A 24643-nucleotide genomic window follows, 5' to 3' on the forward strand; every position below is an offset into this window, starting at 1 on the left:
GAATTAAATATTTTGAAAGGGTCTACTGCTATTCACACAAGAGGCATCGAAAGTGTTCTAGTCTAAAGAAAATGCAGGGGCTTGAAGGGGGGGCTTCTGAACCTCCTCTAATTTTAAAGTTGATTTTGGGTTCAGATTAGATGACACCCCTCTTACTTCTCAAACATATGATTATGTATCATCGTGCCGCGTGGCTGGAGACGCGCCCGAAAGCTTTGCCTTTGTTACAAACGTGGAAGACGTTTGAATCACATGAAATTAAGGTAGGTTGTAAGCTAACGCAGCTATATCAACGTAAGACATACTAACTTACATGACTGACTTTTACAGTGGAAAGGAAAAGGCTGTTTTCAGGCAGCTGTTATTGCCTCAATGGGGAAAAAAAAATCAATGAAAGTGAAATGAACAAGAGATTTTGTCTGAGTTGCAGTTAATACCACTGAAGAGCTATGGATATTAAAAGGTCAACAAATAAATTAGCCAGAGTGTTATGAAATGAATGATTTGGCTTATAATTTTATTGACTGAAAATTGTTCACTGCCTATTAGACCAGGTAATTTTTATCTGGTGCCTCAATTACTGTTCCGTAAGCAATAATATAGTTATAAGAGCTGCTGATTCGATCGCGTGACCTCTGAGAAGCTGGCTAGGACAGCTGACTTTACTATGATGGATAACCAAGCTTGGTCTTCACGAGGTGCCAAACCTCCCTTCCTGCAAGGGGAATCTCATAAAAGAAACACTACACTTGATTCATTTCACCAAAATGTTCGCCTTTTCAAGTGTCAGCAGTTAAGTATAAATTGTGAAGCCAGGTATTCCCGAGAAGAGTGATGACAATGGCTTTCCCCCCTCTTTTTGGTCTCCTGGCATTCTCTTCTAAATGGTGTCATGGTAATTGGTGAATGGGAGCCTGGGGTGTTTCCCGGCACAAATACAGTGGAAAATGGTGTCTGCACCCTTGTGAATATGACCTGCTTGGAGGTACAGAGCTGAACTTGGTAACCTCTGGCTGGTTCTTCTTATTCCAATTCATTGTACTGGTTTAAGACCAACGCTCTGGGTTAGATCCTGCTGAGTGGCCTTGGAAATCGACTTTCTGATCAGGATGAAAGTCTCTGCTTAAAGAGAAGGCTGTGGACAGAGGTGGCTTTTTCAGGGCTAGGTTGTAAAGTCAGCACATGAAACAAAAACTGCCTAGAGTCAAAATTACCCTTGAAACTCTTTTAAGTTGCCAAGGCCTGGGCTCTTAGAAACACAAAGGCCAGAAATTAACTACTTGTGTTTCTCTTTGTCTTTTGGCTGTGGCTTCCCTTTCCCTAGGGCGAAGGACAATAAATATCTAGTTTGAAAGTAAAAGGACCACTGAGTAAACAAAGAGACTTATTGTCGTATGTATGTCCCTGTATGTCTGTGTATGTGTTTGGTGTGTGTGTATACAAATGTATGTGTATATTTACATTTTTGGACAAGTACATGTAGTTAAACTTGAGTAAGTGCTATGTACAGGCTGGAACTATACTGGACTTTAAGGATATCTAAGGAAGGCAAAAATAGAGTTGCTTTTGGTTTCTTAAATTGTTGAACATCATCAGGATATGTACCTCCAGAACAATGGTATCTGTAAATGATGATTCCCAAGGCTTTACTGATGGTCCTGACTATAACTGCAATTAAAATCCACTGCCTCAAGACTGCTGGAGCTCACATCTTATTACTCCAGTGGTTAATTGAAGTGTTACTCAAGGCTGAAAATAGTAAGCACGGCCAGAGGCCTCCTAGTGTCTCTGTTTCTAACTAAGGGCTTCGGTCTTGAAGAGGAGGATGTTGGGTGGTTAGGAGGAGAAATGAGCCCCTGTTTCCTCCTGTGACTTCTCCTTGAACGAATGAGTAATTATATTCAAAGCCCCTGTACACGGGGTGTGATACAAAGGTTAAACTTAGTCTCCCCCTTGTCAAGAGCTCAGTGCTAAAAGAACTTGAAGGAGGTTCCGGAATTCAGCTATTGGAGTAACTGTTATTACAAAGTCCCTACAGCAATGACTCTGGGGCTAAAGAGAAAGAGAATTATCTCCCAGGTTTGTATGTGTGTGTTTTTAACTCCTGCTGCCCCTTTCCCCTGGCTAAGCCATCTGTGAGCTACCCTCAGTCTATGCTAGCACCTTCCCCTTCCCCCCTGGCCAAGCTTGAGGGATTTTAAGAAATTGGTTTACAAAATTGCCTCTTTTCTTAAAATCCCCTTTTCTTAATTCTAGGAAGCAGTGCTTAGAGATACTGGCTCTGGAGTCCAATAGAGTTGGCTCAAATCCTTGCTCTGCCATTTTTTTAGCACTGTAAATGCATGCCTCCGTTTCCTCAACTGTGAAGTACGGCTCAGACCAGCATCTGGCTCAGCAGACATACAGTGAGTGCTTACTGAGCAAGAGGCAGCAATAATATTGATAACCCTCACTTGTTTTCCAGAGAACTTGGGCAAATTATATGCATTCTTAGAGTCAACGCTTTGAGTGCTCCTTGAGGTGCAATCCTATCTGCAAAACACTTGGAAAGATTCTGAACAGACTAATGGTGAGGATGTCTGGTGAGGTAGAAAGCCTCCCCTGACAGCTGTGTGAGTGGTCCTTTCTGAGCCTCAGTTTCCTCATCTCTAAATCGGGCATGATTCAATAACCACAGAGTAACTTGCTGCAGAGTCAGTCAGTTAAAGATAAAATAAATAATCCAAAAAAAGTGAGCATTAAAACTTTTGTGGGGGTCATGGCCTTTTTAATGAAGCTATAATCTCATTCCCCAGAAAAATACGTGCATATGTGCATGCATGTGTGTGCATACTCATCACACACACACACACAATTCTATATACAATTTCAAGGGTAAACTCCCCTGACAAAAGAAGCATAAGTAGGAGGGGCTACCAAGCCCCTAAACTGAGCATATCATCAAAATGGGGAAGTGGAATTTGCCCGTGAGTTTTCTGGCAGATACGGAGGAGAGGGGGGAAAAGAACTGCATTCCATAGTGTGTGTTTTTGACAAGAAAATGCAGAGACAAAATGGTTTTTGGAATCAAACTCAAGCATGCTTTTCCTAAGAGCTGAATATACTGTATGATTTGCTTTTGTTGCTATATTTTTTTGTTTGAGTCATTTTGGTTCCCAGATAAAATGTTAATAGATTTTCTTGAAATTAAAAAATAAATAAATAAATGAATAAGACAAAAGAGCACGTCCAGTGTCACAGTGTGGAAGATAAAGATGTACGGTTTTTCTTTATCCTTTTCTGAAACCCTTAGTCATCCCCTTTTCTGCTAACAGGCAATGTGGTTATGCAAAAATTTCTTATTTGTATTTTCACTGATGCAACTGCAGGTTTTGAATTACGGATAGTCTTTGCATAAAGACTAAAACAATAAAAGCATAATTAGAATACGTGGTATACAGCTGACTCCAGTTTTATTTTGCCCCAGCTCTGTATTTATGATAAATCACTAACACGACCGCTCTTTAGGGAGGGTGATTTTGGGTCTCGTCTCTCCATTGAGCAAAACCAGTGCCTGTGACTAGAGGCTGAATTTCAATTCTGCAAGTGTACAGTGGAACTGAATAATATTTGGCACAATGCAGTGCACAACCGAGCCACTAAATGGCTGATTTACTAAATTATTATTAGATGAGCCCTTGCTGTTCCAAATGAAAGTGCAGTCACCGTCTTCCTTCGTGGTGTGTTCAAATTGTTCTGTGTTTAAATATTCAGCATGAGGCTAATGTGAACTGATGAACTGAGACTATAAACATTCACTTTCAATACAGAGAGAGCGACAGAGATGAAACATATCATGTGGCCTGCGGAGGTGAAAATGATTTATATTTAAGGATGTTGCTGCCTACTTCCATTACTTTAAGGTACTCTTAATTAGCATTAAGAGTTAGAAATGACTAATTCCCATGTACAGGAAGAGGAGGCTGGGATTTTTTTTTTTTTTTTTTTTTTTTTTTTGCACGCCAGTGCAGGAGAAGTTACCACGAGGAACTGCTACCTGTGACGTTGTTCAGAACCTTGAGTTTTATTCATGGCGGCGTGCACCGCACCAGCAGAGTCATGTGTCTGCTGGGAGAACTATGGTGTCCGACCGTCAATGTTTTTTCTCAACCCACCCAAAGGGTCTACAGTCCATCATCACTACCATCCATCCCTCTGCAATCCACCTCCCTTACCATCGCATCTACTACACCTGCTACACGGACCCCCTAGCACCTCGCTCTCCATGTCACCAAGCTTCTTTACTGACACCTGCTGGAGTGAAGAACAACCCTTTGCTCCTTGGGCAAAGATAACCCCCTCCTCCTTCCTCCCCTTTGAGGGCAGTTATAGGCAAGCACTTAAAATACTGTGATCACTTACAGTAGATTAGAATTTTTTATGGGTACCGTGTTGCCATAACAACACGAAGACAGCAGATGACTTAAGCTAAGCTTGCAAAGCAAAAGGCTGCTCATCTGGCAGTTAAAATGAATACAGTTCATTTCACAAGTTTCCCATATGGACTCTTAGTGTATGGTAATGAGGAGACCATATGGTGAGAGAAAATGCACTGAGAACAATTGGGTTCCACTGGCTGAGTGGGAAGTTGGGAGAGAAAACCCGGGTGAGAGATTCTGGTGCGTGTGCTCTCTGGGTTCAAGGTTTGGTTGAGGTTTGTTTGGGATGGTTGTTTTCCATAGTGGTTTTGCGTTTCTTAATCTGTTCCTTAATATGTCAGCTGTGCGAAATGACAAACATCTTGCAAATTTTGCAATATCATTCATCACAAACTGTCAGCAGTGTTTGCAAATCTGACTTGCAAGATCTTTTAAATGTGTTGTTCTTAAAAGGCAACAGTACTAAGTTTTTAGACAAAGTGCAGGAAAATTTAAGTACTTCTGACAAGCAGAAACATTAACAGTAATCATTTTAAAAACACTCGCATCTTTTGCCTGCATGTTTAGCTGTAAATAATGCTAGAATGTATAAAAGCTTTAAAGTCAAAATGTAATAACTACTTTTTATTATGTTTCATAAAGGAGAAAGAAAGTGCTGTGAGCCATGTGTATGGGTTATCTATAGGTGCGGATGTAGGGAGATGGATGGTTCCCGTTCTCCGTACTGCTCACCAGATTGGAAACCGGGGAGGACAGCTTGAAAAAGGCTCTAAAGTCAATTCTGTACTATACATGCTTCAGAAAAGATGAATATAAATGCATTAGTTAGACACGGTGAGCTAAATTAGAAGGTCAGGCAGGGCTGGGAGGGCTGAAAAATCACACAACCAATGAGTGTAATTACTCTTTTTTAAGTCTATTAAGTGGTGTTGCTCTATCAAGGCTCAGGGATATAGGACATGAAGAACAAGATAAAGTAATGTGTATTTATTACTCCCACTGGATCAATTTACCAGATATTTTCAGCTCCATAAAGCAAAACACACAAATGCCGCCTTTGTTACTCTTCTCAAACTGCTTTTTTTTCTCTAAAAGAGGGACTAGCTCTGGAAGAAAAAACGCGTTTGCCCTGTGATGGTCCCCATGCAAACCCCTCTGGGTGGGGAATGAGAGAAAGCTGGTGCATATTTGAGTAGGATGGGGCTGAGGTTAGGCGAGAGACAGGAGAGAGAAGCCAGTCACCTCAAGGCAGAAGTATTTGGGTTTCCAGACCTGGGAGGGAAATGGGAACTTGATGCAGTGAGGCCTGAGGCCCCAGGTGCGAATCTCAGTTTTCCCATGTGCTTGCTGTGAGTGGTAGCATGCCACCAGCCCTCTGGGAATTTTGACCCTGTGAAATGGGGAGTACCCATCTTGCAGGGAATAGTAGCCCCCATTTACTGAAGTCTCACTATATGCCAGAGAGACCTCGTTGCATACATTATATCATTAATGCCCAACAGCCATGCTGCAGGACAGCTGCTTTACAAAGGAGAAAACCGGGGCTGAGAAGGGTGAGTCCCGTGCACGGAGCAGTGAAAGTGGTTTTCAAAATCCACGTCCATCTGACCTGAGAGCCCACTCTCTTGGCCTCAATACCCTTCAAAAACCTTGATAAAGCCGTGCCAGGCACATCGAGGGCATGACGCAAAGGTTACCTGTTCCCTGGGATTCACTGAAAACACACGAATGCCAGCCAAGCTCGGTGCCTTTGTGCTAATGCTCACTGACCACTCAGGAAGACAACTACAAATCGAAAGGGGACAGAGACAGCTCCTTGTTCAATGTTTCTGGATGGCTTCGTGCCTTTCAGCACCTCAGCGTTTCTGACTGACCACAGTCCCCATCCTCCTCACCTCTACATTATAAGAAAAGTCAACCTTTGCCCCAAAGTTGGTCACATGTTCCTCTCCCTCCTGCCAGGATCCAGAGAGGAAGGCACGTCTGTATGACACAGAATAGAATGCTGCAGCTGAAAAACCTTCGCCTGCCCTTCTCCACGTGCATATGAAAAAGGAAACCAAAGCACATCTGGGGTTAGCATAATTATAGTATTTTAAATTTGTGTGTACAGCAACTGTCACTGATGGTGGCTTTCAGGGACAAAATAATTTACAGAGAAGGATTCAGCTTGCTTCTGTTTTCTCGTTTGGTAAATAGGAATGATGTCTGCTTTCCCGACTTCTCTCACAAGAGGGGCTCCAATAAAACAACGCATGTACAAGTTCTTTGAAAAAGCACAAGCCAGTATACAAAGGCATATTATTATGGAAAGCTGTCTGCTTGGTCTTTGGAGCAGTTTCATTTGACAGAATATGTGGGTGGTTGTATGAATCTAGCTTTGTCTATTCGCAAACACATGGGTTTAATAAAGTGGAGTTTGTTTTTTAAGGTGTGTGGTCCATGGCTCACTGAAACACTCCTGTTTTACAAACACTGACCATGATTCTAAGAAAGGCGGAGCCCGTTTTCATCCCCCTAACAATGGACAGCGGGACTATAAATCTCCCAGGTCCACAGGAATACCTCGTGCTGGCTCCATCCGCCACTTCCTGACCCTGCTCTTGAACTCTCACTCCACCTTCACATTCGGAGCCAAGAGGACACTACTCTGATCTGAGTCACACAGAGAGCTTCCTGGGGTGGGCTCTGGCCAAAGTCCTCGCACGGTCCAGTGGCTGGATGCACACTGTGGAGTGTTTCCTTAACACACAAACCCATTGTGTCCTTGATTACTCTTCCCAAACCCAGGAAAACGGGGCTGGGAATTTCACCATCAGGCCACAGGGGACAAAGTGACACGTGCCTGTGCTATTTGTTCAACATTTCTGAACGTGATGTGCAGCCGTGAAAATGTTATTAAAAGTAAATACACAAAACTCAACCATATATTCCTGTTTCTCTCCTTTCTTTATGAATAAGAAAAGTACTGCTTGGTTGCTGTAGACCTCAACCATTAAACCAAATCTGTCTCCTGTTTTTCAATCAATATTTATAGAGTGGCAATTGTGGGCCAGAAGCTATGCTGAGGCACCCACAGGATGACTTCTTTTTATCCTTATGTGATCCCAGTGAAGTTGGCCCAATTATTTCACCCCCATTTTATAGATGAAGAAACCGAGACACAGAAGATAAACCATACACTCCACTGCTGACCTGAATTAGGACTTTCTGCTCTGCAGAGATTGGGTAGGAGAGCTCTCAGAAGCCAGGGTCCCACTCTCACTCAACTGGCAAATAATTATAGCTACTTTTTGTTGACTGCTAAATAAGTGACTAAAGCAACCCAAAAAAGTAGGAAGTATGACCATCTCCATTTGACAGAGAAGGAAACTGAGGCACAGAGAGGTTAAGAATTTGGGGGGCGGGGAGAAAGAATTTTGACCCAGACCACAGAGCTCTCCAGTCCCTTCAGCAGACTCTAGGGACATCAAATGCCAAATGAAAGTGAAAATGGTCCCCAAATGGAAACAGTGGGAAGATTCTGACAATGCCCTCATGGCTTCTTCCCACCATTGGGTGGACACACATTACTTACATCTTCGTGCTATAAAATTACTGATTATTTTCCCATAGGAAATTCATGGGAGTTGGGTTCTTGCCAGACAAAGGAACCTAAAGGTAATTCTCTCCATGGCACACCCATCTGTGGAAGCAGAGGGTCGTTCACCATTACTGTTAGATTCTGTAATTGCTCACCAAGAATAAGTCAGGGTGAAAGGGAAGGAGGTGTAAGATGGAGGCCCCTTGCAAAGACAAGGATGTGTACAGACCGACACATCATAGATTTCTTCCTCAGGTGAAATGCTCTCAAGATGTTTTTTTACGGTGAACAGCCCTCAGTGGAAGTGAGGCTGTTATGGGAATTCAGGGTTGAGACTGAAGGCTCTGTGGGTCTTCCCCTGGAGTCTAGGAGAGGGCAGAATTTGCTTGTCACGGTTCTTCCTCTCTCTGGGCAGGCAGTGCCCCTTACCCACCCCCCAGCCCCTCACAGCTGTGCATCAGTTTTGGTGGGGAGGGGCAGCTTTCTCCTGGACAGGCCTGTTCTGACAGTGGTCCTGCCCTTTCAGTGCAGCAGGGCCCACAGGTAAGATGTGATGATGAAATGATCCCCCAAAGAGGTTCGCTGAGCTAGGAAGGATGCCAACTTCATTTTTATAAGTGTATTACGAGCAGAAACAGACCTGGAAATGACATATCTCTAGACTTGCTGTGTCATGGAGAGGACCTTTCCTCTACTCATTTAATTTATACTAATTTTTACTTGTGTAGTAAATGAAATTTCATTTTTCTGTCAGTAAACAGTGAATGGTAGCTCGACCAATTCTGTTCGTTGAACTTCTTTAGCATTTAACTGTTCTCTCCTCTGAGTCCTCCCAGAACTTTGGTTGCACTTTCGTTAAATGTACCTATTGTTTTCTGTTTTGTATGGCATTGTATTTGGCTTTCTCTCCCACAGGGAGTCCGAGTTCCTTGGGTACAGAGATGGGAATATCCCCAACATTGACAACAGGTACAGAATAGAAACCAATAAATGTGCATTTCCTTTTTTTCTGCATTGGCAATTAATAACATTGCTGTATGACATATATTGCTCTATCTTGAATTTGTGTCTAATTTCTCCCACTTGTGTCTTAGGTGGGATGCCTCTGGAGGGAACAGACTCATGCCTTAGTAGACCCGGTGCAAGGTGTGCCAATATGCTTTCCTTTGAGCTCTAGCTGTTCTCCCCTCACCAGAAATAAGTAAAGATCCTCATGGGGTAGAAAAGCAATGTTCTTTTTCCTCTTGAGAACTGATACGATATAATGATTAATAACCTGGACTTAGGAGCCAGGTTTAGAGGTTTGAATCTCAGTTTAGCAATTTACATGCTGTGTGACCTTGGGCAAATGATTTAACCTCTCTTTGTTTGGTTATTTTCTTCTCTAAAATAGAGGTGGTAATTGCATCAACCTCAGAGGGTTTTTTTAGAGGAAGAAATGACATGATATAAGTAAAACATTACCTGGCACATAAGTGCTTGCTACTTTGATTATTGCTTACCTTATAATACTAAATACACAAAGCACAAAAATACTGAGTTGCTTATCTATGAACTAACTTTTATCAATGGCAAAGTTTTCTGCCAATCACCCAAGCCTGTGTTTCCAGAGACCCTAACCCAAAGAGGAGGTATCCTACCTTTGGCAAGCGCTCAGGGTCGCCAGGGTGCCGAGGAATAACCTTCTGTAACCTCTGGAAACCATAATCGATGGTGGGTTCATTGAGTGCTGCAATGAAGAAGTCATACAATTAGAACAATTTCAGGAAATAAAACAGCACATGATTTGCAATACTTATGGTGCAGTAATAACTGGGAAGTCGAAAGTTTCATTGATACTTTTGAATTAGATCATAAAGTGATTGGACGAATGATCCCTTTTGGTGGGGACTGACTCACTCAAAAGAACATGAGTAGCAGGTCCTAAACTCTGCTCTTCTGGCCAAATTCTATATTCCTTACAGTGTTGAAAATGGAAGGTAAAATGGAACTTGGTGTGTGGTTTTAGGATTCCCTTTAGTCAGGAGCTTGAGTTACAACACTGGAGGGCTTGGCCAAGGGTATCTACAGGTATAAAGAGCAGAATTAAAAGTACTTGCTTAGCTACAGAATATCAAGTGGACCTCAGCTGATACAGTATCGCAATGCCATCGGGAGCAATTAAGTGTGGTGGGGCAGAGGAGACCAGATCTCCTCGGGCCAGAAAGCCTCTTCTACCCTTGGAAGAGTCCGAAAAGAGACAGGTATTGAAAATGCCCTTGATACGACACCCTCATATCTAAGATGAAAAACTGATTCACCAATATCAATATTATTTCAGGAAAAGGCTAACCTCTATGGAGCACTAGCTCAGAGCAGCTGGCTCTCCAAGAAGAATTTTTTTAAGACTAAAAGAAGAGCAAACCTGTAATAATATTGGGAGACAGTGGGCCTTCTTGTACCCATATTGACTACTCCTCCTTCAAAGCATCCTTAAATTCAACCTGATACAAAGTGGACTCTGGTGTATCACTTTTGAAATTCCTCCCCAGGATATGAAATATCTCCAGCTTTCCTCGCCTGACCAGGAAAAGATGGCAGCTCCATCCTCCACCCACATCCCCCAACTCCTCTAAGTAATGAGTGGTTTTTTTTCTTCTTTTCTTTTTTCATGTAACCAAAGTACTCAACCACATATTTTCTCCCAGACTGAATAAAAAGACAGTCTTTGTAGTTCTGACATTTAGCTATACATTTAGAAAACAAGTTGCCACATGCTTTACTTAAAATGCATTTCCATTAACCTAAATTTTAAAAGTAAGATTCATACTACTACTAACTTTAAAAAACTGTATTAAATTCAAATAGGTCCCAAGGCTAATGGAAGCAATTTGTATACCAACCCAAACTGACTGGCCCACTTTTCAAAATACAGGTATGATAATCTTGTGGTTTTAAAAGGACATTTAAATTGAAAGACTGTGAATTTAGTACATAATTATACCAATAGAACCCTTTAACTTGTCAACTTGTAAATCTAAAAGGCTATCAATCATTTCTAAAGAGGAAATAAACCTTAAAATTCCTTGATTGACAGTGCTTACTTTTTATGTAAAAAAAAAAAAAAAAAAAAGGCTGCATAAAGTGGCCAGAAATCCATTTACAAAAGTACATTGTTTTACATAGGTGAGTAAAAAGCCAATAATTACACCTCCAAAAGACATATAAATCAGAGTAAGTACTTTTTCCTCACTTGTATATTTTAAGTTGGAGTGAACTTCAGGTAACTTTTATTAAGAAGATTTTTTTTCCCAAATGCAGTGCTTATTGAAGTCGTTAATAGAGTAGCCATTTAAGACAATGTAATCATTTTTGCAAATATGAGGTTTAGCCATTTCCCCCACCTTCTCCCCGCCCCCTTCCAAATGGTGAACTTTCAACCTCTTGTGAAAATTAACTAAAATTACACCCAGGTGTACCAAATCTCTCTATAGTGGTACATGAGTTAAGGCACAATATTTATTGTTCCTCCCATTTTATGAATTACTTTCTAAACCCTTGAGAAAAATTCTTTTTTTTTCAAATTAGACTTGTAGAGAAAAAGCCATACAATTCTTTACACAGGGAAGCTGTGACTCATAAAATCCCAGTATTTAATAAAGAAATGCCCTAGAGTGACAGGAATGAGCACCCAGGTTAAGCTGTATATCACATCTATCTCCCACCCATAATGCTAATTGCTAACAAAGATGTTTAACCATAAAAATAGCTTTAGGCAATTAAATGTATCATTTTAACACTTGAAGATATGATTCAGCATCCTGAAAATTCTAATTCTTGGTTTTATTTTTCAATGTAAGCTACCAATAAAACTTGACTTGTTGGCCCACCCCTTCAGTTGTTTGCATAATGAATTAATTCCTACTGTGTCAAGAAACCCATGGTTGTTAATTGAATGACTGATGTATTGGGGGGAGGATATGTTTCTCTGAGCATAGGAACAACTCACAACAGAATGACTGACATTCAGTATCCACAATTAAAAGAACTGATTCAAATATCATATGGAACTAATAGCTAAAGAGCTGAGGAGAAGTCATTCTGCTGCCAGAAAGAGTAATTGAATTAGATATATTAAACTCATTATTCAAAGAAAAATAAGCATCTAGTCTATGGAAGTATGCTATGTGAGAGGAAATATTTCAGTAGAGGGACAAAGGCTTTTAATTTATTTCCCATGCCTTTATGATTTGCTCTACACTCGTATTTTTTAATGTATTAACCTGCCCTCAATCTACATATTGAATATTACAATGGCATTGTCTAGTGCTGTAAACAAAGATAACACTAAAGATATGCAAGCAAAGTTTGTTGTCTTAAATTCAAAGGTGCCTGATGATTTCTCTGATTGCAGTAATTAAGAAAAAAACTAAACCAATTATTGAGTGAGAGGGGCCATCTGATAGAGATTGTTACTTTAAGAAAAACCCCTGAAAACAGATTAACCGTCTAGGGAGGGGGATGGTTAAATTACGGCACACCCATAGGAATATGATGCAGTCCTCAAAAACAATGTTTTTGGAAAAAAAAATAGGAAAATAAATTTACTGGCATAAAATATATTGCTATGTCAAGAAGCAGATTACAAGAGCATATGTGCAATATGGTTACTTTTTTTTAAATGAACATATACAGAGAATAAAGAAAAGGTTTCTGTGTATAAACTGCCTAACAGTAGTTATTTCTAAGAAGTGAGTCTTGAAGTGCTTTTCTTCCTTCTCTTTATGCTGTGCATTGTCTACATTTTCCACAATGAACATATATTACTTTTATAATCAGAGAAAAAGGTTAAGAGCAAGAGAGTGTTCCCAAGATGGAATCTGACCTGCTTGTATAAAGTAATGACATAAGAAACTTTGCCTGAAAAAGGGTCTGTATACCCTTTAATAACATTGCCTAGGTTATTACAGACCATAAGAAAAATAAGTAGTATACTTTTGGCCAGTTGTATAAATATGTGACTATTCATAAACTCTCTGAAAATCAACAGAGAGAGTAACGGGGAGGAATCATAAAGAATGGCATATTTATTTTCATCAGTGGGGGTAGTCGTACCTTAGGGACATACATCTACTCTGCAAGAATGTAATATAAAGTTAATCCTTCAACAAAGTGACCTCATTGTATTCAAGCACAGAGCTCAGGGGGCACCAGAAGAAGAAGTGGGACTAGTCAAGTTTTTCCCCCTAAAACTTGAGACAATTCCGAGAATCCAGGAGAGAAAGAAAAAAATTTAACTGCACATAATTAACCACAAATAAAGCATGAGTATCCTAGGTTGTAAAAAGAAAAAACAGGGCTTCCCTGGTGGCACAGTGGTTGAGAGTCTGCCTGCCGATGAAGGGGACACGGGTTCATGCCCCGGTCCGGGAAGATCCCACATGCCGCAGAGCGGCTAGGCCTGTGAGCCACGGCCACTGAGCCTGCGCGTCCGGAGCCTGTGCTCCACAACAGGAGAGGCCACAGCAGTGAGAGGCCCGCGTAAAGCAAAAAAAAAAAAAAAAAAGAAAGAAAAAACAGATGAAACTGTAAACTGCAAAAGGAATGCAATGATGAGAGCTTCTCATGTCACCCCACTTCCAAGCACCTAAACCACACTTTCAACAGGGTTTGAGAGGGTGTTCTCCTAAACCAGTTAGGGGTGGTTAACGGAATAAGGGAGGCTCAGAGGTTTAGCAAAATCCATAATCCCAAAGAAGAAAAGCCTCAATTTTTAAATCAGCATAATAAAATGGGACCAGTGAGGGCATTAAAAACATTCCACAAGATAATAAATTGTCCATTGACTCAATAATCATTTCTAGTGCCTACCAGGTGTTCAGATGGCACTGGTAGGAATATGTGTTTTACGTCACATAAGCCCTTAAAAATAAACTTTCTGAGAGGTGTACATAATCTCACCTCAGAAATGAACTACTATGATTGTAGAGTTGGAACCTGGTTCCAGCTCCCATGGCCAGGCTTCCCTCCTGCTCAGCAATCCGTTCTCTTGCCTCCCTGATGGTCAGATGGTGGGTCACCACCACTACTCCTCTTTTCTTTTTTTTTTTTCATTAATTAATTTATTTATTTATGGCTGTGTTGGGTCTTCCTTTCTGTGTGAGGGCTTTCTCTAGTTGTGGCAAGCAGGGGCCACTCTTTTTTTTTTTTTTTTTTTTTTTGTGGTACGCGGGCCTCTCATTGTTGTGGCCTCTCCCGTTGCGGAGCACAGGCTCCGGACGCACAGGCTCAGCGGCCATGGCTCACAGGCCCAGTTGCTCCACGGCATGTGGGATCTTCCCAGACCAGGGCTCAAACCCGTGTCCCCTGCAGTGGCAGGCGGATTCTCAACCAATGCACCACCAGGGAAGCCCTGCTCCTCTTTTCTGACACTAGGTTCACACTACACTTCACAGGACCATGTGGATTTATAGAGTGATCAGGCTACTGGGGAGCCACAAAGATTTGCATTCAAGATGTCTTCCACTGTCCTGTTCAAACTTAGAGGTAGATACATATTAGCTGAGTAAGCTCAGTAGGACCTCATGGAGCTGTGTACATATCCTACAGGAAGCCTGAAACTTTCCTATAAATGCACAAAAGGCAAGATTAAATGCTTCTACACAGGAGCAAGCTTGTAGGGCAGATGTATCAGCTGAGATTTCAGGAGGGTCCTCTCACAGCTATGATAGGATACTGGGGAATGAGTATAGGGAGGAAGTAGGGGACCCATGCATGGGGCAGGCTCAGCTGTATCAAAGTCATTACTTTTCAAAAGGGAAAAGTTAGTTAAATATTTTTAAAAAACATCAAACCACTTCATGTGGGGTCATCTTATAAATGGCTTTTGGTTCCTACCCAGTCTCACAATCTCAGACTCCCCTAAAGGAAACCAGTAACTTTCTATACAGAACCAGTCTATGCAGAGCCCTTCCCCTTTGGGCTTCAACCAAGGTTCTGGTCAAGACAGAAGAACTCTGGTTATACAAAGCTATTTACAGTGTCCAAATGTTCATGCAGCATGAAATGCTATATGCAAAGAAAATTTAGAATAATACAACTAGATTTTATGTCCTACTAATAATGACAAGATTATAAAATTCATTCAAAACATCTGGTAATGGGTAAATCCTTACCAAATGTATATGTGAATTGTGGCCTTTTCATGCCTTTAGTCGTCTTCTTTTTTTTTTTTAATCCACAAACACATCAAAGAAAGAAAATTCTCTTTAAGGGGATTTATTTGCAAATTAAAACCATGTAGTCAAGGCAAATGCATTCTCGGTTATTAGAACTGATTTTTCTCTTTTCAGAGTTGCCTTTTAGAGAAAACACTCCTCGGTCCTCCTTAACTTCTGGAATACTTATCCCTGGAAACAGTGGAAATGAAAGGCAGGACAGTTGTGTTCCCAAACATCAGGGGAAAAGCGGTTTGGGTGCCATTCCAACGTGAGCGCGCAGAGTTCCCCTGCTTTTATAGCTCAGTGACTCACTGCAGCACTTTAACATATTTCTGGGGTTTTAATTTCCTTTTTTTAATGGTTATGTGACATGATGTCATTTTGACTGGAAATAAAAAGAAATGCAGATATTAGAAAGGTAATATTTATATTCTATTGCCATTTAATGTCCAAACAAATATCTAGACTCTATGCCAAGTAATAAATAAAGCCTCATAGCAAAGGCAATGATAAAACCAGCACCTGGGTCTCCAAGCTTCCCTGGTGACTATTCTATATTTGAACTACAGAATACAGCAGAGCATTTCCCTTCAAGGCAGATCCATTCTGGGCATAAGAGTTATTATATATGTGTTAGGCAGTCTTTTTGTTCCATAATGGCCTTATTTTTCCCTCAGTCACTAAATTAACAACCAGAGGTAAACAATAAAACAGCAAGATATCTTCACGAACCTATCTTTAAGACTGATTTTAAAAGATATAAACCGCAAAATCAACCAGAAACCTAAACAAGAGCCAGAAATATGGTCAAGGAAGAAATGTGTTGCTTTTCCAGCCGTTTGGATGTTTCATTCCTCGCCTAGATGTTTAGTGCACACATGGTATTCCGGGTCATCTCTTCCTGGAAGGGATACATTCCCTAAGAAACCTAACACCAAGTCCCTTGCAAGCAGAGCCCCTGCTTTTGGTGTGAAATGCTTTCACAGCCTGGCACCCTGCCTCAGGAAGGAGGTTCAGGAGAGCTTCGGGAAGAGGCTCACTGAAGTGCAGAAAGCTATAACTGAACCAGAAGGGTGTCAGGATGAAGCCAACATGGGCAGAATTTACCAATATAGGAGCCAAAGGAAAATTTCCAAACTGGCTTTCAACATGCTCTGATCTCTTATTTGTAGTTTTCAAACCTCTTGATGTGGAGCAACAACACTAAGATTCAAAAATCAAGCAAAGGAAGTAATACTTCTCTCTACCGAAGGTACCATCAGAGGTACTGTTGGCTTGTGCGGCTACGTTCTCTTTACAGAGACTGGAGCCAGAGCCTGCAAGGTAAAGACTGAAGAGAGAAAGAAATCTGCAAAGTGGATCAGAGCCCAGGATGAAAAAATACAGGGGCTCTGGGAGAAAGAGATGAAAGACCCTGAGGACTGTCACTTGGAATGCAAAGGACTTGCGTATGTTAGGAAATTAATAACTCTTCCAGAAGCAAAAGCAATCAAGAGCAGGAAGCAAGAATTGAGTGACTCGCTTTTGTTTTTCAAAATGGAAGTAGCTTTACTGTTTTTCTAAGTCTAAAAGGAATATACTCTTATTGTATAAAAAATACAAAAGAAACACAAAGAAGGAAAAAAGCCTCATAATATATATACTCATATATAATCACTATTTATATTAATATGTAGGCTTTTGGGCCTTCTTACAATACTGTTTTATATAAATATAGATTATATACATATTTATATCCACCTCATTCTTTTTAATGGTTGCAGCATATTGTAATTATATGGATGTCCATAACTTATGCAACAAATCCCCTGTTAATGGGATGTATTTTTTCCTCAAAATTTTCAGGAGAAATTCTTAGATAAAAGAATATGTACATTTCAAGACTTTTGATACGTATATTTTCTAACTATCCTTCCTAAAATTTATACCAATTTACATGTTGACAGGTTACTTTTAAAGGCATCTGCAAAAGAAAACAAATTTTTAAGATGGTACATCCTGAACTCAATTATTCTCTAAGTTATAAGGACCTATGAACGTTTTTAATAGATGTTAACGATCGCAATGATTACTTGGAGAAGTGTCATTTCAATCATACCCTGAGGTCATATAAGACACTTCTCCCAGTAATATCAAAGTGCTTTATAGACATTATCCCACTGAGTCTTTCAATATGCCCTTGACATAAATGTCAAAATTTATTATTCCCAATTTGAAGGTGAGAAACTGAGGCACAGAAAGAGCTGGCTGCATGAATCAGAATAAAAACCTCAGTGCTTCACTTACTATGCCAAGATGACTATTTTATTTTCATATTGATAAATCTCAATTTGCAGCATATTGACAAGGCCAGCTACCAAATCAATTTAATGGCACCTTTTTTTTTTTTTTTTTTTTTTTTTACTAAATATCTGTGAAACAGAAATCCATCACTACGAGGAATCCTGGTGCCAGACTCCTGACTTCACACGGGTGAACAATCACTTGGCCTGATTTCTTAAAGCTTACCATGTCAACAGGCACAAACCTGTTGGAGAGGCCACCCTGGCATTTTAAACTTGCCCCACAAATAATCAAGAAACTGTGCTTTCTGTTTCATCAACTTCTCCTTACAGGTCTGAGCTGGGCTCTCAAAAGTTGATTTGTCTTTTGAGAAACAGAGACACGTAATGCTGTTGAGATACATTAAACCAACTGATTTCATACCACAACCAGTTGGTATTTTCTAGAAGATCCTTGGTGAGAACTCACTGGCAGAAGTGGAGCATTTCTTAAACAGACCCACTTTTTGCCCTGGAGCGTTATACTCTTATCTAAAATGGGAAGTAGGTGAATGTACAATAATTAGGGAAAACTGTATTGCTCTCTAATTGTGATAAAGTTGATGAGAAAAGTTGCCCCTGTTACTGCATATGATGTGCTCTGTACAGCTTGGCCTTCCAGGATCCTTAATTTAGATTTCCACATCTGATGCAAGTATAAAACTAAAATTAAATCCCTCAAGCAAACAGAAGCTTGAGTATCTCCAGGAATTTTTTTTTTTTTTTTGCCTATCTTTTTCATTTTGGAGTTTGTTTGTTTGTTTTTTAATTCATCATTTATGATTAGGCTTCAAAGCCAGATTTGCTCAATTGAATGAGAAGAGGATGGTTGTCGCTGTGTAATGGATGATGGTGTTTTAAGTCTTGGAGGCCAACACACTCTTTCTTCTTTAACGTTCAAAGATAAATCCATCATTTTCTTCCCTACTGGCATATCTTCTGATATAACAAGAGTAATATTCCTTCTATAATTGTTCCTTAGATTTCTTCCCAAAGAGTTTTGACAATAACTGTTATCAAGGGGGTAAAATCACCCAGCCTGTCTGATAAACATGTTTTCTTGTGTTCCCACCCCAGCGAGGGCTTGACACTGTACTTTTATCATCCAGCGTGTGTTCAGAATGAGCTTAGAACAGCAATTGCTGGGAATAGGCAGGCGATAAACTGCATTGATTTAACACATCTTGTTTTCAATCATGCTTGGATTTTCTGAGCACACATTTTTCCTGTACTTTGGCTTGTAGCTTTTATCTGACGAGCTGATCCCTTTTCACTGGAAAATGAAAAGGTCACACAATAAGACACGGTTTACTGGAACTTGAACACGCACCAGGGAAAGTATTTTAGATAAATACTGTCAGACATAGTGGAGCTGAATTTCAACAACACAATTGTTAAACAACAATACTTATTACTCTCCTAGAACAAGCTACCAGCATCTTATGGCTCTCAGCAGGGAAGAGCACCGAGTCGGGCTCCAAAGCTCAGAAACCCTTCTCTGCACCTTTTGCTAACTGAGCACAGAGTTCTGGGCCGAGGTCCCACTTATGACTGTTAATATCATGGTCTTATGTGACAACTCAAAAAACTACTGCCACTGTCACAGAGCTGTCTCCTCTCAACCAGTGGGCAGGTTTCAGAAGAGCTGGATGATGAAGTTACATCAGTTCTGCTGATAGACCGGGAGGGGAGAAAAAAATCCGAAGAAAAGTGACATGAAAGTGATTCCAAATAATCCATTAATTCTCCTAACAAGACAGGAAAGTACTTGTAACTGGCAGATATTAGAGGATTAAGTGCTTATTTGGTTATATTTTAATGGACTCAAAGAGAACGTATAACAAGCATGCTACATGGAGCGTTAACAGTGGTCTTGCAGATAAGCCTAGAGGTTTTTGCCAGCCTGAACTCCAACCTAAATAGCATTTGATATAAAATAAATGAAGCCAGCCTTCTGCAGTATTGACCCAACCTAAGTGATTATTTTTACTGCATGTCATTAGCCTTCGACTCAGCCAGAAAGTCTCCTCTGCCTGAATGTTTGACACTGGAACCCTTCCCTTTATAGCCTTAACACACATTCTGAATATATCTCTATTCATTGTCTGCCCCAGAGCTTCTTGAACTTTCTCTGTTCACAGTACCTTGGGTGTCTCAGTAGTCTTTTCACAGAGCCCTCAAGCCAAAAGAAATGCCCAACAATTCTGTTTAATTAACTACTTAGGTCCAAACAGCTTAATATTGTTTATATCCTAACATCTTAATATTTTTATCCTTAATATTTATATCCTAACAACTTAGCAGCCTTTTGACAAAATTACAAAGAAATGGAAAGAAAAAATAATACAATAATACATCCTAATAATTCATCCTAAAATATTCACAAGAACTTACTCATGGGATGTGTGCTCCTGTTGAGCAAAGTACAACTTCTCAAAGTCTGGAGTAAGATCGGACATCGACGCCCTTTTTTCTATTCCACGTTGATTTTCACAGGACACTTCCTTGAATCACAGCAACTGCTAAAAACTGAGCCTTGCAAAGCTATGACACCATCAAAAGGAACGCAGTGCAATCTAATGTTGAGCTATGAACTACCCCAAACTAGCAGTTTGTCTGGTACCTGACAGACTTAAAGTATCACTTGTTTCCCTCAAATTTAAAATACCCCACATCACCCCTGGATGTTTGAAGGGACACCTTGGTGCGTAAGTTTAGGAAACATGGATCTACTCAGAAGCGTAGAATCAACTAAATGCGAAGATGCTATGAGAATCCATTGCATTCATTCATTGTTTCTTTTCTTGTATTATTAATATAATAAGAGCATCAGCTAACACTTCCTAAGGACTTAGTATGTGCCAAGCACTTTACATGGACTAACCTATCTGATCTTTACCAAAACCCCAAAGGGAAGTATTATTGTTATGCCTGTTACACAGCGAAGGAAACTGAAGCCTGAAGGAGTTAAATATCTTGCCTCGATCCACAGAGCTAATGAGTGAAAGGCTAGAGATTTGAGCCCAGGCAGTCTGCCTCCCAAGCCCTGCTCTTAACCTCTTTGCTAGAACAGCCTAGTTAGGATAACCGAGAGGCCTCCAGGATAGGTCTCTAACAATTTGGACCTGCAGTACTCTTCTAATGCTTTTCTTGCTCCCAGTATACCCCTCTATGTGCAGTCTATTCTAATTCTTTTCTTTGTCCCAACTTATGTCCTACTCCAGCCCTCATCTGACTTCCATTTCTCTAACAGCCCACTTCTTGCCTCGGTTCCAACCCTTTTGGGGTAAGACAGAGCTAGATTATCATCCAGTCTATGTCACTGACAAGCTATGTGCCTTTTGGAAAAGTCACATTCTTTAAGTCTCCTAATATGTAATGTGAAGATGTGATGTGATACTATTTGTATGATGCTTTGCACACAATAAGTCCTCAATAGGCAGTTGTAATTACTAATAACAGAATACCTGACATGTGCTAGAAATGGGGGAGGTGTGGGGAATACAGGATTAATTAGACATATTTACACATTCTCTACTGTCAAGAAACTCCAGAGTCTAGAGGGGCAGAAAGACAGAAACAGAATTCTACAACAATGTGATAAATACAATGTGAGGATGCAGTATTATAGAAGAACATCTGGCATGCTTCACTTGTCCTTGGGGTTCAGGCTTTCTTCCCCCTACTCACACTAACTGGAAATTACAATTCAAAGAATTCCACCACCTCTGATTCTTGAGTGTTACTCTGAAACAGAGCTGTGTCTGGAATAGGACATAACTATTTTAAAACAATATAAATTTTGTGACAAAATGAGAACAAAATACAGGTGGGAGACACCTAATTAAACTGGGAATTTTTCTCCCCAGACTTGAGATGTTTTACATTGCTTAATTAATTCAATAAGATTGGACGCTTGTTATACACGAGGCCAAGTGCTAAAGGAATTGAAAAAAAAAAAAAAAGAGAAGTACAATACAGGTTCCTTCCCTATGCTTCTCCAGCTGGAGATGGTTCCATTTGAAAACTCTCCTACACACTGTGATGTGCCCTCGAGGAGTTTATTTATTTATTTATTTTGGGCCATGCAGTGGCTTTTGGGATCTTAGCTCTCTGACCAGGGATCAAACCCGTGCCCCCTGCAGAGGAAGCAGGGGGTCCTAATCACTGGACCTTGAGGAGTTTATAATCCAGGGAAGACAGGCCTATAATCAGCCACTCAAAAAGATACAAAACTGTAGCATTACTAATGTAGTAATAGTACATTGCACAGAAGAAGGAAAAATAATTATCTCTACTGGAGCCAAGGAAACATATAGCAAAGAGGTCATATCTGAGCTGCATGTATAAGGATAAGTAGGATTTTTCTACTGAAAAGGGTGGGAAAAGAATCCGAGGCAAAAGAAGAGCAAGAGCAAAGGCACAGAGATATAAAAGGACATGATGTGTTCAGATAAGATTAGATATTCCAGTTTGGAAAGAGCATAGCTTATATATTGGGAGGAGGGTGTTGAAGAGTAACTGTGAGTAATAGTATTGGCCTTGAGTGCCTTGCTAAGAAATTTACCTGGTAGGTAACAAGGGGCTGTTAAAGGTGTTCCATATCATAGGAGAGATACAATTAGATCTATATTTCGAAGACATAACCATAGGAGTCCAGTAAAAGATGAATTTTAAAGTCAGAACTATCACAATGATCCAAATGGAAAATGAAAGACCAACTAATAATGAGGTGGTCATGGAGAAAGGAGGAAAAGGTAGATTTCAGAGATATTTTAGAACAGAAATTACATGAATTTAGTAACATGGTAGACGCGAGGGATTAGAAGAAAGTGGAGGATGACTCTGATATTTCTAATTTACCTGACTAGGTGAACAGAGTGGACATTTATCAGGATAAAGAATGGAAGAAGAAAACTATATATGGGAGGAAAAATCGTGAGTTCAACTTCAGACGTGCTGAATTTTAGGTACCAATAGGCTATCCATGTGAAAATGTTTAGTAGACAGTTGGAAATAAAGGACTGATATTCAGGAAGAAGATCAAGGATGGAGTTAATTTTATGCGTAACACTGAGATATAGGTAATAGCTGAAAACATCGATGCGAGAAGAGAACCAAGGACAGACAGTGCTATGGGGAACACCAACAGTTAAGGCATCATTTGAGAAAGACTCAGAGACGAAAAGAACAAAGGCAGGTCAAAAAAGTGGAAAGAATATCAGGAGAGAATAATATCACTGAAGTCACATGAGGAGCTTAAAATTGTCCACACTAGCTAGTGTAGCTGGGTAATCAACCAGGAGAGGGCTGGGGAGAAGCTGTCAAAGGAGACCACTCCAAAATGAAGACTCGTGAATGCTTTAACCCAGAGGCTCTGGCTTCCTTTTGTCTCACTCAATAACCCCCAAATACAAAGATCTGAACACATCAAGTAAGTAAGGGATGATGGTAAACCTGTTTGCCCAACTGAAGCTTAGCTGATCCCAAGAGGCGTAAGAGAGAGGAGAGGACACTCAGCCCTGACTGGAGTCACTTCAGTCCTAAAGGAAAGGGTAGAACTCCAGGGGCCCTGAGACAAAAACTATGATGCGGGCTTCCCTGGTGGCGTAGTGGTTGAGAGTCCGCCTGCCGATGCAGGGGACACGGGTTCGTGCCCCGGTCCGGGAGGATCCCACATTCCGCGGAGCGGCTGGGCCCGTGAGCCATGGCTGCTGAGCCTGCGCGTCCGGAGCCTGTGCTCCGCAACGGGAGAGGCCACAACAGTGAGAGGCCGGCATACCTCAAAAAACAAAAGAACCACAAAAAACCAAAAAACTATGACGCGAAGTTCACCGCTAGCTTTGGCCAATTTCTGTTAGTACAGTAGGAGGGGTGAGGATGATGGGATTTTCCATGGCTGTCGAGTTTTTCTGCTCCCAATCTTGATGCCTGTCTTTTAAGAAGTGGATGGAACACAGCTGATCCCTCACAGCACTGCTTCTAACCCACTCTAACCCACTCTAGGTCTGGACTTGTCGCCAGGAGGACTGGGTCTCCTTGCCACAAAATATTTACAAAATACATTTGTTTATGGAACCAGAATTTCATCTTCTCCTTTGGATGTCAGTGGTCTTAATATTGGTCCCTGGCGACTTACAATCAATAGATGTTTAGTTAAGCAATTCACTTGTTTTGGAGTAACAGTTATTGTGTGGGCGATGGGTATTTGGCCACTTCCGCAATAACCCCACATCTCCTGACGCAGTGAATGTTACAATCAGACATTTGTTGCTATTAGCTCAGGAGATGCTGGAATCCAGTTTTGTAAAGCACGTAATAAAGCACCACATAAAAAATAATGGTGTAATTACTTCTTGGTCAGGTTAAACCTACTGTGATGATAAAAACCAAAGGGAGCAGCAAGCATCATAAGTGGGTTTGCTGTATATTTGACACTGGTTCGGACCTTCAGCGAACAAGAAGCTTGAAGCTACCCACCTAAGCCAGGTGCACAGGAGAATATTTATGTTGCATATCCTTACCAAGTCTCTGCTTACAAGCGCTTTAATGAATGTACCCCAGGAATGCCATGGCAATTCTCAAGAGCTAAAGAGAATGGACCAGTCACTAAATTACTGACCTCAAGGCTTTCAGGTTCCCATTTGAATTCAGGCCCTCAAGAAAAGGGATTTAGAAACTTCATGGGAGAGTGATCACCATGCTGGTATAATTTGTTCTCCAAATGTAGAAGAAGAAGAAGAAAGTAAGGGGGTCTAATTGGAACATGGACCACACTGTCGGAGAGGTGAAGGAAATTCTGGCTGTTGCTGTTGATCTATGAGCAAACACTGGTAACCCACCGATATGTGCAGAAGAAACAAACCAGCCTCTGCTTTCAGGCTGTGATCTTTCACATCTCATCCCAAATGCTTGAGAGGCTTCCTCGATCCACATGAAATACCATGGGTGGGTGGGTGTAGGGGGTGGGGGAGAGCCTTAGCCACAGTTATGACAAGAACTTTTAAGGATGGCATGGCACAATCCATGTGTAAAGATATCATGATTGTTTTCACTTGCTGCCTTTGATTATTTCCAGCTCTTGGGAAAACATTTAGTTAATATCTTTGTTTAGGCACTCTA

General features: G+C 40.7%; 1 protein-coding gene across 4 annotated transcripts in view; it reads right to left on the reverse strand.

The window, feature by feature from the left end:
- EBF1 (EBF transcription factor 1) overlaps window positions 1-24643 on the reverse strand; it is a 395537-nt gene that overhangs the window by 23503 nt on the left and 347391 nt on the right. For all 4 annotated transcript variants that reach the window (XM_060093734.1, XM_060093733.1, XM_060093732.1 and 1 more), the window contains exon 11: window positions 9642-9730. In XM_060093734.1, coding sequence (XP_059949717.1) covers window positions 9642-9730 — 89 coding nt within the window. The remainder of the gene's footprint in view (window positions 1-9641; window positions 9731-24643) is intronic.

This window comes from Mesoplodon densirostris, chromosome 3 (genome assembly GCF_025265405.1).
Source record: "Mesoplodon densirostris isolate mMesDen1 chromosome 3, mMesDen1 primary haplotype, whole genome shotgun sequence".
NCBI lineage: Eukaryota > Metazoa > Chordata > Mammalia > Artiodactyla > Ziphiidae > Mesoplodon > Mesoplodon densirostris.